General features: G+C 39.1%; 1 protein-coding gene across 8 annotated transcripts in view; it reads left to right on the top strand.

Annotated features, from left to right (window-relative positions):
* LOC140310439 (sodium-driven chloride bicarbonate exchanger-like) overlaps nucleotides 1-12,163 on the top strand; it is a 44,951-nt gene that overhangs the window by 25,728 nt on the left and 7,060 nt on the right. For all 8 annotated transcript variants that reach the window (XM_072388629.1, XM_072388628.1, XM_072388627.1 and 5 more), the window contains 10 exons: nucleotides 7-164; nucleotides 300-387; nucleotides 2,118-2,264; nucleotides 2,866-2,966; nucleotides 5,416-5,590; nucleotides 6,794-6,927; nucleotides 7,053-7,298; nucleotides 8,984-9,089; nucleotides 9,552-9,713; nucleotides 11,393-11,506. In XM_072388629.1, the coding sequence (XP_072244730.1) occupies nucleotides 7-164; nucleotides 300-387; nucleotides 2,118-2,264; nucleotides 2,866-2,966; nucleotides 5,416-5,590; nucleotides 6,794-6,927; nucleotides 7,053-7,298; nucleotides 8,984-9,089; nucleotides 9,552-9,713; nucleotides 11,393-11,506 (1,431 nt within the window). The remainder of the gene's footprint in view (nucleotides 1-6; nucleotides 165-299; nucleotides 388-2,117; nucleotides 2,265-2,865; nucleotides 2,967-5,415; nucleotides 5,591-6,793; nucleotides 6,928-7,052; nucleotides 7,299-8,983; nucleotides 9,090-9,551; nucleotides 9,714-11,392; nucleotides 11,507-12,163) is intronic.

Genomic DNA, 12,163 nt, shown 5'->3' with positions numbered 1-12,163 from the left:
CCACAGATTGACCTCCACTTCATGAAGAAGATCCCTCCTGGTGCTGAAGCCTCCAACGTCTTGGTAGGAGAGTTGGAATTCCTGGACCGCCCTGTGGTGGCCTTCATCCGCCTGTCGCCTGCTGTGCTGCTCAATGGCCTAGCTGAAGTTCCCATCACCACCAGGTAATACGCAAACTGCTGGGAAAGCCTTCAGCATGTGTCTGCCTGCTTGTGTTTGTATTACGTTTGTTAGATGAGCTGAACAGCTCCTGCACGCCTCATAAGAAAGTTATCTGACTTGTTCTTTGTGTTGGACAGGTTTCTGTTCATCCTGCTTGGGCCCATGGGAAAAGGGCCACAGTATCATGAAATTGGTCGCTCTATTGCTACACTGATGACCGATGAGGTGAGGCCAAGGAGCAAAAGAAAGTAAAGTGTATGATGTATGAAGAGAGTGATCTTTTGCCCTGTTTAAGTTGCTTGTTTACCATTCCAAGTTTTAACGTTTGTAGCCAATTTCAAAATATGCAATTCTTCACTGATAGCCTACTGTGTCTTAAATGGCGAAGAACAGTCTTAAAAATTTTCATAATCTGATGAATAATTTGGTTTCAAGGATCTTCAACATGAATTTCTGATTAATATATTTTTAGATAAAGCTAAAGACAGTTAACTAAAGACCTTTGTCTTTACTACTTTTAAGACTGACTCAGTTTAAAGTGGGTGCATTTTTAATATTTGCATGAATATCACACAAAACCCGTGAGTTGTGACTTTTTCATTCCTTCCAATCATTACAATCAGTTGATGTGTATAGTCTAGCCATGATTCACTTCTAGTTGAGGCTTCATCAGTGAATTCTTTAAGAAACAGAAGATGATGTGACACTTATATAATACATTAATAACTTATGAATCATTTTAATAGGCTGATCTCTGACAGAATGCAGCCACTGGCTGTGAGCGGCTGTGGCTGCTGTGGCTAATTAAAGTACATCAACAGTTTGTCTCCATCAGCCTTTGCAGCAGGCGGAGTGCACTGATTTGTGCTGTAGCCACAACCAGCTGCACCTCTGCTGTATTCAGTTAGAATATATTATGATACATTTCAGTCTTTCTATACTGGAGGGAGAAGTAAGTAAGTTAGCATACAAATTACGGTGAAGTTAAAGTATGAAGTAGAAGATAATGGAAATTCTCAGGAACCTCGAAGCAGTCCTGGCATGAAGCACTTGAAGCAACCAGTCCAAACATATGCATGTCTGTTATATACTACAGATGGACCAAACTTAAAAAAAAGTTTCTCCCCTGTAGGCTTCCCAGAAAGAGAGAAGTCCTTGAAGATTTGTGGTTTTCTAAATTTGTATGATTAGACCTTTAAACTTTACTCTCAACCATATCCTGCTGAGATTATTAGCAACTGAAAACAGAAAGATTTCAGTCTGTTTTCTTTAATATATGAAGAACACATCCTGCATTGAGGATGGAATACTCCCATTTTTACCTTAAACTCAGAATAATAAATGTCATATTCTTTTTAAACATTTTTTCTGTCTAATGGATGTGTAACATGGGACAGCTTAGGCACTAAGCCATCCAGCCTACTAATCGTTTTATCAACTTAATAGATTTATTTTCCATAACTGACCCTGACCTTTGGCTTGTGTTAAGAAAGTAAGTAAAACAACAACCAAAAAAGAAACCCTTGGGGAATAAGTAAAGTATGATCTGAAAATTGCGACTTGAGATTTCCCACAGTGCAGCCATGAGCTGCCGTTACTTTGCATCATCTGAGCCAGATGTTGACTCTTTTTTTCCTCTTATTTGGCAAAGGCCCTGAGGGATGCTTGGAAATAGAAGTTTATGAGTATTAGTCTATTTATAAAGTGTCAAGTACGGGAAGGAATTATTCCTCATTGTGAACTTATATTAATTCTTACTATAGTGAACAAATTTGTAGGTAGTATAGTTATATCTTATTCCTCTTTGGGTTTTTCTCTATGTAGTAATGTTGCATATGTTTAGTTTCCTCAGGTTTGTAGAAAAGACGTGCTCACTTTCTCAATCTTCCCACATAATTCTGGCATAGATAGCTTCCATTTGAAAATCCATTAAAACATACTTTATGTCTTTACAGATTTTCCATGATGTTGCTTACAAGGCCAAAGACAGGACTGACCTGGTGGCAGGTATCGATGAGTTTCTGGATCAGGTGACAGTGTTGCCCCCTGGCGAGTGGGACCCCTCAATCAGAATAGAGCCCCCCAAAAATGTGCCCTCTCAGGTAAATAATGATTACATTACTGTTGGTTTTTTTCTTATTATTAACGGTTTCATATAAGTTGCTCTACATTTGAAAATCAGATCAGTCATTTGTGAGTCCATCAGTTGCCTCTACACCATGTTGCTCACTGAGAAATATTTAAACATCTGCGTTCTGCTCTGATCTTAACCTTGTGTACACTGCCATTCCCCTGGGTTGTGTTCTCAATCCTCTCCCAAACAGGCTCCATTAGTTATTCTGATCAACTGTACTTTAAAAAGAGATCCGCCATCTTCTTTGGGAGAGACATTTTGTAATCAAACTGAAAGATTGAAGTCTTCTTTTTCTTTTCCTGCTTGTCATTAGGCGCGTGTGGTGAATTAATGACATACCACTGTGCAATTAGACCGTTATGCTGACGATCTGTTTGTTGAAATATCCAAATTAACGCATGAGAGATAAATCGTTTGGCATTTAAGAGTAAAGTGGAATTAACATGTTGCAGACAAATGTTGGCCTCAGTGTAGATTTAACTGCAATTGAGACTTGTTACTGTTCATGTCCTCAAACATGAGGATGGCCAGTAACCGACAGCTGAGTGACAGTGATCTTAACTGCACAGGAAAAGCGGAAAATCCCCCCTGTTCCCAACGGAGTGACAGATCTTGGAGAGTCTGAGGGACACGGAGGGCACGGTGGCCCTGAGCTCCAGCGCACTGGGAGGTAAGCGTTACGGATCAACACAACGATTTACTGTGTTCGGTCCTGATTTCTTGAAGCTCTCCTTTGTGCCCATCTTCCTGTTGCTTATTCATTGCCTCACTGGCTCTAAACTGTAAATTTGGGTCCTTAAAAAAGCAGACTAACCTATGGAGCCATTATCATTCCTTAACTCTACACAGAGGCCCTTTGTTGAAGTTTACTTTTGAGTTTACACTGATTTCAGCCCTTTGTCCCAGATCAAGTCACATTCTGCAGTATTGCAACAGCGTTGTATATTATTTAACATTAGATGGACAATAGCGGTGAGTACAATTGCTGTACCTCGGTACAAGTTTGTGCTTGTTGTTCTTTCTCTTTTTTCTAGTAATTTATCTCTCCAATCCACAACAGCTAAAGGTACACAGTTCCCAACTATAAATGAACAGACTAAATCCATCGATCCACTACAAACAATAATAAAGCTACTGTAGTGGCTGTTGGCCATTTTTCTTACTACCACTGATGCCCTCATACAGTCATCTTTTAATAAGCTGTCAAATGCTTTTCTACTTGTTTTAACAATTAAGTTAACAATGATCTTGAGTGAAATGACCGTTTTCCCCAATAAATCTCTCTGACATATTGGTATATTGATTCAGTCTTTCTGCTTTTGCATTGTTTTCCATGATCTGTTGGTTGCCAGTAGCAGCTCGTTTTGTTGCTCTGTTTGACCTAATGTTTTGCTGATTTTTCATAATCAAAGCTGATATATCAAATTATTTAGAAAAAGAATAATAACAAGCTCCAACAGCAACAACATTTCATATTCCACACTCAAAAACAATGGCTGCGATTTGTGATGATTATGCTGACTAATTTGTGCATGGTAAGGGGCAGTGAGTGAGCAGTTATAATAATTTTCCACACTGCCAGCAAAACAAGCCAGAGAGTTTGTGCACGGTTATGAAAAAAAAAACATAAAAGCAACACATTTTGGAAATGAAAAGTGACTGACATGAAAGGAATAATTTGAAAAAAAAGAGGGGCTTTGTTTTCATTTATAACCCACAGTGAGAACTGAGCAAGTCATTTAAATTTAGGTCTGTCAGGATCGGTGGATGATAGGACCCAGATGCAGTTCTTTAAGTTCAAAAAGGTTTATTTCCAAAAACAAAACAGGGAGCTAGGCAAAAACAGAAAGCGCGGCTGAGCTGGATAATCAAAAAACTTAAACATGAAAAAACAAGACTGTGGACAAAACAAGACTGTGAATAACAGTGACTATGATTTACTATGATCATGAATAAACAAATGAAAAAGACTATGAGGCATAACCAGACTTAACTCTCAGTGACGGTGGCATGAAGGGTTAGTGAGGATTCTGCCATGAATGAAAGGAAACCAGGAGACTAAATGCTGTGGAGGGAGTGATTAGTGAATGACGTGCAGCTGATGACAATGAAGCAGGTGACATGAGTGAAACTAGGTGGCAGGGGAAAAACATGGAAAGAACATAACCTGAAAACAAGACTATTAAAACATAAACTGTGACAAGGTCAATGTGTTAGAAGTTTATGACATTTAAAGGTTTAGACTTAAAAATGTGTCCAAAGAAATTCTCGAATTCCCGTTTGAAACAATGAAGTTAATGTGTAATGAGTATTTAGTGGTTTAATAGCAAAGGAGTGTGTGGTGTGCAGGCGCTGAGCTGCTGATGAGCTGCAGTATGCTGCGGTACGCTCTCTTATCTCAGCTAAGTTTGGCATTTAGCCCAGTTTCAGCTATTAAATCAACTTCTATCCCATCCAGCACCACCCTTCAGGACATGGCATTCCTGCCTACTACTCAAACTGAAATATACAGAACGGCCCACCCAGTGTTGCCACAGCAACCTTGTCCAAGTAGCTCCCCACCATCCCGGTTTACTGCAGTACATGAAAACACACACATAAACAATATAAACAGGCTCAGCGAGGGGGCACTTTGTCCATATTCAGTATTTTGCCTCTTGCTTGCGGTTCATACGAGTAATAATTCAAATATACAAGAAGTAGATAATCTAGTACTGTTCATAGTCTGCTGCATTGCTCAAACATTTGCTCAACAGCCTGCATGACTCAGCTGATAGAATAAGAATTGATACTCACTGATACAGTTTGTGACAGGAATATTTGATCATGTTCTTACGAAAGATCATATGATGAAATCTATTTTACACTCACACTTGCACATTTGTTTGTTCAGTGTGAAGCTGCAAATAGAAAAAAGAGGGTAATTTTAATGTTAAATATATTCGTATTGTATGAATTCAAAAATATCGCCACAACAGGACATGACCTCACAAACTTTCAGAGGTAGTCAGACAGTACTGTTATGACCTACAATTACCTAAATCTGAGAATCCGTATTGGCTTGTGTGTAACTTTTGCTCGACTTTGGCTCTTTTATAAAATCTCTTGTTTCACTGCAGGTTTTTCGGGGGGTTTATCTTGGACATCAAGCGAAAGGCTCCTCACTACCTTTCCGACTTCACAGATGCCATCAGTCTTCAGTGTCTGGCCTCCTTCCTCTTCCTTTACTGCGCCTGCATGTCACCCGTTATTACCTTTGGAGGACTCCTGGGTGAGGCCACAGAGGGACGTGTGGTAAGAGACAGCAGCTTTATTGCTTTCTGGAGCCTCTGTGGTCTAACTTGTGTTTAAAAAGAAACAAAAAACCAAAATCAAAGTCAGATGTTTTCTTCCATTTCCATAAGGAAGACAAATTTCATCTTCTGTTGTTGCTCCAATTTTACTGGAGGAATCTGTGTCCATTTCTTGTTGAATTCAAGATTGCAGTTGCTATGCAGTCCTTGGTTGTTCTGTGATTCCCCTTTTATGATGTGCTACACATTTACACATTACACATTGTGCCAATCAAGCACACACACTCTATCTGTAAAGCTACGCTGTTGTAAGTTATGCAGAATGTGGTCTGGAATTGACCTGCTGAAAAAAACAATTACCTCTCTGGAAAATACGTAATTTTGATAGAAGCATGCGTCTCTAAACTTCCAATCTAAAATATCGATGGTGTCTACACACATATGCAATCCAATTTGCAATGATGTCTCCTCATATCATCCCAGACACAGGCTTTTACAGCTTTTGCTGATGACAGCCTCGATGGTCCTTCTCATTTTTTCCAAAAAGCAAGTTAGAATTAGCATCCATGTGACCAAAGAACACATTTCCAATGTCTCTCTTTCCATTTTAGATTGATTAATGTAGAGAGAACCTGGCACTTTTCTTGCAGCCTATCATTTCTTATAAAGATTAAGCCTTTTGTGGGTATTTGGTGGACTTTCCGTTTATACCCAATCCTGACACCCTTACCAATCACCAAATAATTAGCTGATCGTAGAATGTTTCAGATGCTGTTACTTGTATATTCTATAAACTTTTCCGTCTTTCTTACCCCTCTTGCACCTTATTTTGTTGCTGACATCAAATTGTAGATTTGTTTGAATTTCCTGAATACGATTAAGTTGGTCAGTGAACGACAATGAATTTTATCATTTTCTTTGTATTTTTTTCCAAATTTTCTAGAAATGGGGTTTGCACCAATCAAAGACAATGTCCCTTTGATTCCCACAAAAGTTGGTCACTGGAATTAAACACTGAAAAAGTGTCTTTGGGCTTTATCTCATTTACGTGTCTTAGGCTTGAAGTGATCAAACCACTTAGTTACATTCTGACGCTGGCAAGTGCTTCGAACACGTCATAAAGATTGGAATTAGATTATCTTGAATACACAAAAAGCTTAATATGTGACTGAATGAATCAGAAGACTTTGTCCTTTGTTTTCAGAGTGCTATTGAGTCATTATTTGGGGCTTCCATGACTGGGATAGCCTACTCTATATTTGCTGGTCAGCCCCTCACCATCCTGGGCAGCACAGGCCCTGTTCTTGTCTTTGAGAAGATTCTCTTCAAGTTTTGCAAGTAGGCTCTTTTTAAATTTCTTTTTAACTTTATTCATTTCTTTTGTTGAAGCAAACTTTTCATTTTAGATAGTCGCTGAGGGATGCCATATCCCTAATATCCTTTTGTATGTATGTGTGTCTCAGGGAATATGGCCTCTCCTACCTCTCCCTGAGGGCCTGTATTGGCCTGTGGACAGCCTTCCTCTGTCTACTACTGGTGGCCACGGATGCCAGCTCGCTTGTCTGTTACATCACACGCTTCACCGAAGAAGCTTTCGCTTCGCTGATCTGCATCATCTTCATCTATGAGGCCCTGGAGAAGCTTATTCACCTGGGGGTGCATTACCCCATCAATAAAAACAACAATCTTCAGAAACTCACACAATACTGGCAAGTTTGACTCATTAATATAATTTTTTTTTTTAAATCTGTCTATTTTATGTTGGAAAACAAAGGCATTCAGATGATTTTGGCATGTTGCACTATTTTGTCACATTTTATCAAATAAAAGTGTTTAGTTAGTCAAATGGAAAAGGAAATAAGGATATTAATACTTGATTTGTGGATTTCTCGTGTTGACAATTTGTTGTTTTTCATGATTTCAAGTTCACGTCATTTTCAAGTTGACAACACTGAATAAACATGACCTGCAGTGTTTCAGTGCTGACGCGGGCAGCATTGTGCACCGTGTGTTTAACCCAACACGTTTGTCCAACCATGCTCAAGTGCTTTGCAGCATCATGAAATGACAGATGGTGCTGTGGTATAGCGTACATGCTGTTCGTTTTATTTCGGTGGTGGGTTGTGCTTTATGATGAATAATCTCATGTTGACTGGGGGTCAAAAGCGGCATGGATTATCATCCTGCTACATAAGACGGCTGGTGGCTTTGTCGAGCCAAGAGCTCCTTCTGTGGTTTCCCATTTTGTCGAGGTTGCCAGCGGGGGTGTTGACATTTTGTTTTAGAAACTCCAAAAAGTGTTGCAAATTATTGGTTTATTGACTGATATATAAAAAGAAATGAAAAATTTTAATTTGGTCAAATGACATTCTTGACAAGTACTTAAAAATGTAGAAAGTACTTACATTTAAGAGGTTGCAAATGTTTTCCTTAAAATGTGCATCTGTCAGTGTGTGGATTTTACGATCACCAATGAAAACATATTCAAATAGACTTTTTAGTTTCTATTCCTTAGACTGGCAATAGATGGATTAAAATGATTCATGTCCTGCCATCCATTTGTGACACCTGCTTTATCTGAGGATGGATAGCAGCTAGCAGGCCTTTCCAAGTTGATGTTGGGCAAGAGACAGGATACACCCTGAATAGATAATCAGTTAATCCCAGTGTTAACTGAGAGAAACAATCCTGCACGTGTACAATTACAGCCACAGCCAAAAACACGCACGTCTGTGAGGGGAAACATAACCACATGGAGAAAGTTTGCACCTCTGCTCTGCCCCAGAACTAAAGACTGTCAACCCTAATAACCCGTTCTTTGGGCTTTAAAATAAGCTGCTGTTTTATTTATTTGATTTGATTCAAAAATAATATTGTCAAGCCTAATGTTCCTTTAAAAACAAACCTTAATTGTACAGTTTCATCAAACTTTTCAATAGATGGTTGAAAAGCTCATAAGTGAAGACAGTTTGAGACCAAAGCAAGCTGGATGTAAAAATGGTGGAAAGTTTCTCTTCTTTGTAGTGCGAGCGGTCGTATGGTTCGCTAATAAAACAATGTAACTGAAGTGGATTAAAAGCACTTTATGAATCAATAAAGACAAACTGGGGTGCTCTTTGTGCTGCAGATGAATAACTCTGTATAGAAAGTATTTCGATTCAAAAGTGGGGGTGGGGGCTCTCGTGGTTATATGTCATTTTGTTTCCTATTCATACAGTATGTGTATACTGTTTACATAACTGCCACTTCTTTACATAGAATAATGACAAAAAAAACATCAAATTGCTTAATCGATTAAAGCATAATGTTTGAATTTTATTTTCTATTAATATGTGCTTTATGTTAGGTTGCAGTGTCTGACAGTACAGAAACTAAACAGATATGTCCTCAATAGGTGTACATGTGTGGAGCCCAGGGACCCGAACAATGACACCCTGCGCTTTTGGGATGAGAGAAACATCACAGTATCGCAGGTCAACTGGACCTCGCTGGAGGTCAAGGTAAGGAGCCCATTTTTATCTAGAAGGAAATAGGAAATTACTTTTGTATATATTTCATGACATAAGAGGTCTCTATGGAGTTTGAGGTAGTACCCAAAGTGTAATCTGAGGTATGAGAAAGGTGGACAGAAACAGCTAATTAAGAAAGAAAACTTGATACCTGGTTGGGTATATTTCTTGTGATCATGTTGTGGCAACAGCACACAAGCACGAGCAAGGATTGGAGATATGGGTAGAATTTAAAATGATTTTATCAATATTAGTGTCGATAAATAAATCTGTGATGAATGTAGACTGTTGATGTTCAGATTTCCCTAACTTCCCTAACAGTGATACACTCATTCATCATCTCCATTATGTCCTCCGTCACCCTAATGATTTTTGTTTGCTTCAATATCCCTGTCCTCCCATCACCTTGATAATTTTCCACATCATTGTCACCATTTCCTCTGGGGCCAGTAGGAGTGCGAGATGTTGCACGGGGACTTTGAGGGAAGCGCCTGCGGCCCCCACGGTCCTTATATCCCGGACGTCCTCTTCTGGTGTGTGGTCCTTTTCTTCTCCACCGTTTTCATGTCTGCTTTCCTCAAGGAGTTCAAGACAAGCCGCTACTTCCCCACCAAGGTACGTAGACCCACAGCCACATTTCCAAAAAGAAGGCGGCGATTTGCAAATCATTTAAAAGCTATGACATCGATTTAGTTTTCAAAGCAAAACTTTTCCCATTTGTGTTCCCATGGCGTACTTGGGCAAAAAAAACAATTGAACTACGCTCCAGCCAGTAACTGTATTAGTTACACAGTATGCACAAACACTGGATAAGTGGATAAGTTATGGATTTAAAACATTGTTGTCAAGTGCACCCTCTTGAATGGTATAATGTTTCTCAGTCTGGAAGGCTGTGGGTATTGGTCTGTCTTCTCTTTAACTCTGTGAATGCAGTATTCATGTCTTCTAAAACCACAGGATAGTTCTCCTTTTTTTTTTAAAAGAAGGGTTTTAGGACAACTTGTGTCTGTGGATGCAGCAGCAAACGCTGTTTACTCACAGTGGTTTTCAGAGGGCTTTCTGAGCCTGTGCAGTGATTTCCTCCACGGAACCGTGTGTTTTTCGATGCAATGCTGCCTGAGGGCCCAAAGATCATGGCCAGTCAATATCTTCCTCAGCCTTGTCTCTGTGTACCGAGATTTTTCCAGATTCTTATTTATTAAAGACTAAAATCCTGAGATTCTTTGCAATTTTATGCCAAGAAACCTCATTCTAGACTGCTGGGAGAGGCTCCAGCCCACCCGCTACCCGATTAACGGACTGTCGGTATAGAAAATGGATGGATGGATGGATGGATGAAACCTCATTCTAAACATTTTAGGTTACATTATCTGCTTATGTTCAGTTTTCACTGTGTCCACCTTTTTTTGGAGACTCTTTCATAACTATTCGTATTTGTTGTCTATTATGAAAAGCACACATTTCCGTTTGCCATATGGCAGCTGCAAAATTTAATCAACTTAATTTGTTTCATGTTTTGACATGAGATTTAAAAAAAGCCAAAAATGGTCTGACTGCAAAAGCTTTACATCCCCTCTGTGGCCCTTGAGCTTATGCTGCCATCTATTGGTTGTTTTTTAGGGATACGCCAAAAATCCTGCAGTCTGCGTTACCATTCTATGTGCACAATGTCTATGTTTTATCATTGATATGACACACATGAGCGTCATGTGTGGCGTGATGCTGGCTACATCTAGCCATATTATGTCTTCGCCACCTTGTGGTGACAAACATGACACTAGTATGACTGAAGTAGATACCAGCAGATATGGTTCATTAGTTCAACGCGGTCACATAAACACGATCGAAGAAGCAACATAGAGCAACATCAGATGATTTATGTGATCCCAATGGTCTTGATCTAATGTTTTTATGAAAATAGATAAGATTCTATACATATTAGAGACAGAACCAGCAAAAAACTATTGTCATATACTTACACGTCAGTCTTTTCCACTCTGGAGGTCTCACATTCACAGTAGAAGCCACCTATTATGATGAAATAGTCATTCTTTAAAGATGTTTTGGTTTTTTTTCAAGTGGAAATTTGAAAATCTTGTTGAGGGCTTGAAGAATTCAAATAAAACAGGAATGTTGGACATTACTTTGTATTACTTATCCAAAGATCATTTAGAGACCACAGCAGACATAAACACTTCAGAGGTGTTTTTGATCTGTCCGTGCTGTATATCTTTCAACATATAGCTGTAACGTATAGGCTTTGTCTGAGGAGCCTGTGTCTCTTTTCGTTCCAGGTGAGGGCCATCATTAGTGACTTTGCGGTCTTCATCACCATCCTCACTATGGTGTTGGTAGACTATGCCTTGGGAATCCCCTCACCTAAATTACAGGTCCCCAGCAAGTTTAAGGTAAGTCCACATAAAAGCCTTAAGAGTAATAAGTGCCTTTGTTGTTTTACATAACATCAAAATGAATGATCCTTCAGGTAAGAAATGTACTGAACATGCTTAAGAAAAGGCACACATCTTGGCTTATTCAACAACAAGAGGACACAACATAATGAAAGTAAGAGGCTTCAGGCTTGAACAGTGCACCTCACATCAGCTGTGGGAGGCTTTTCTTTTGTCATTGACGTCGTTGATCTGTGGAACCACTAAGAGATTACGATCAGCAATCTTATGAAATCTTATAAGGTAGAAGAGAAAACTGTACTGAATCAGGACAAAACAGCACACGTCACAGCTCAGCCTTCTTAGGCCTGTGACATGCCTTCATTTTCAGTCGTTTTTTAAACTTTCAATAAATAACTGAGATTTTTCCCTTTATTTGTTATCAGATTAGTCTCACTGGAAACTTAATAAAGCCTTTTTCCAGCATTAAATCCCCCAAAAAGACAATTGCATATTCACGCGACGTTAAGTATAAACAAGCATTGAACTACTAACCTGAGCCACAAAGGAAAATTAATAGATAAATAAAAAAACAAACAAAAAAAACCAGTAAAATAAAAGCACACAACATTATTTCTAAGCATCTGGCTTTTGTGACAAACCAAACTGCTTAGA

This window comes from Leuresthes tenuis, unplaced genomic scaffold, assembly GCF_036924035.1.
Source record: "Leuresthes tenuis unplaced genomic scaffold, fLeuTen1.0.hap1 SCAF_1, whole genome shotgun sequence".
NCBI classification, from domain to species: Eukaryota; Metazoa; Chordata; class Actinopteri; order Atheriniformes; family Atherinopsidae; genus Leuresthes; species Leuresthes tenuis.
This window is presented reverse-complemented; position numbering and strand designations above follow the sequence as displayed.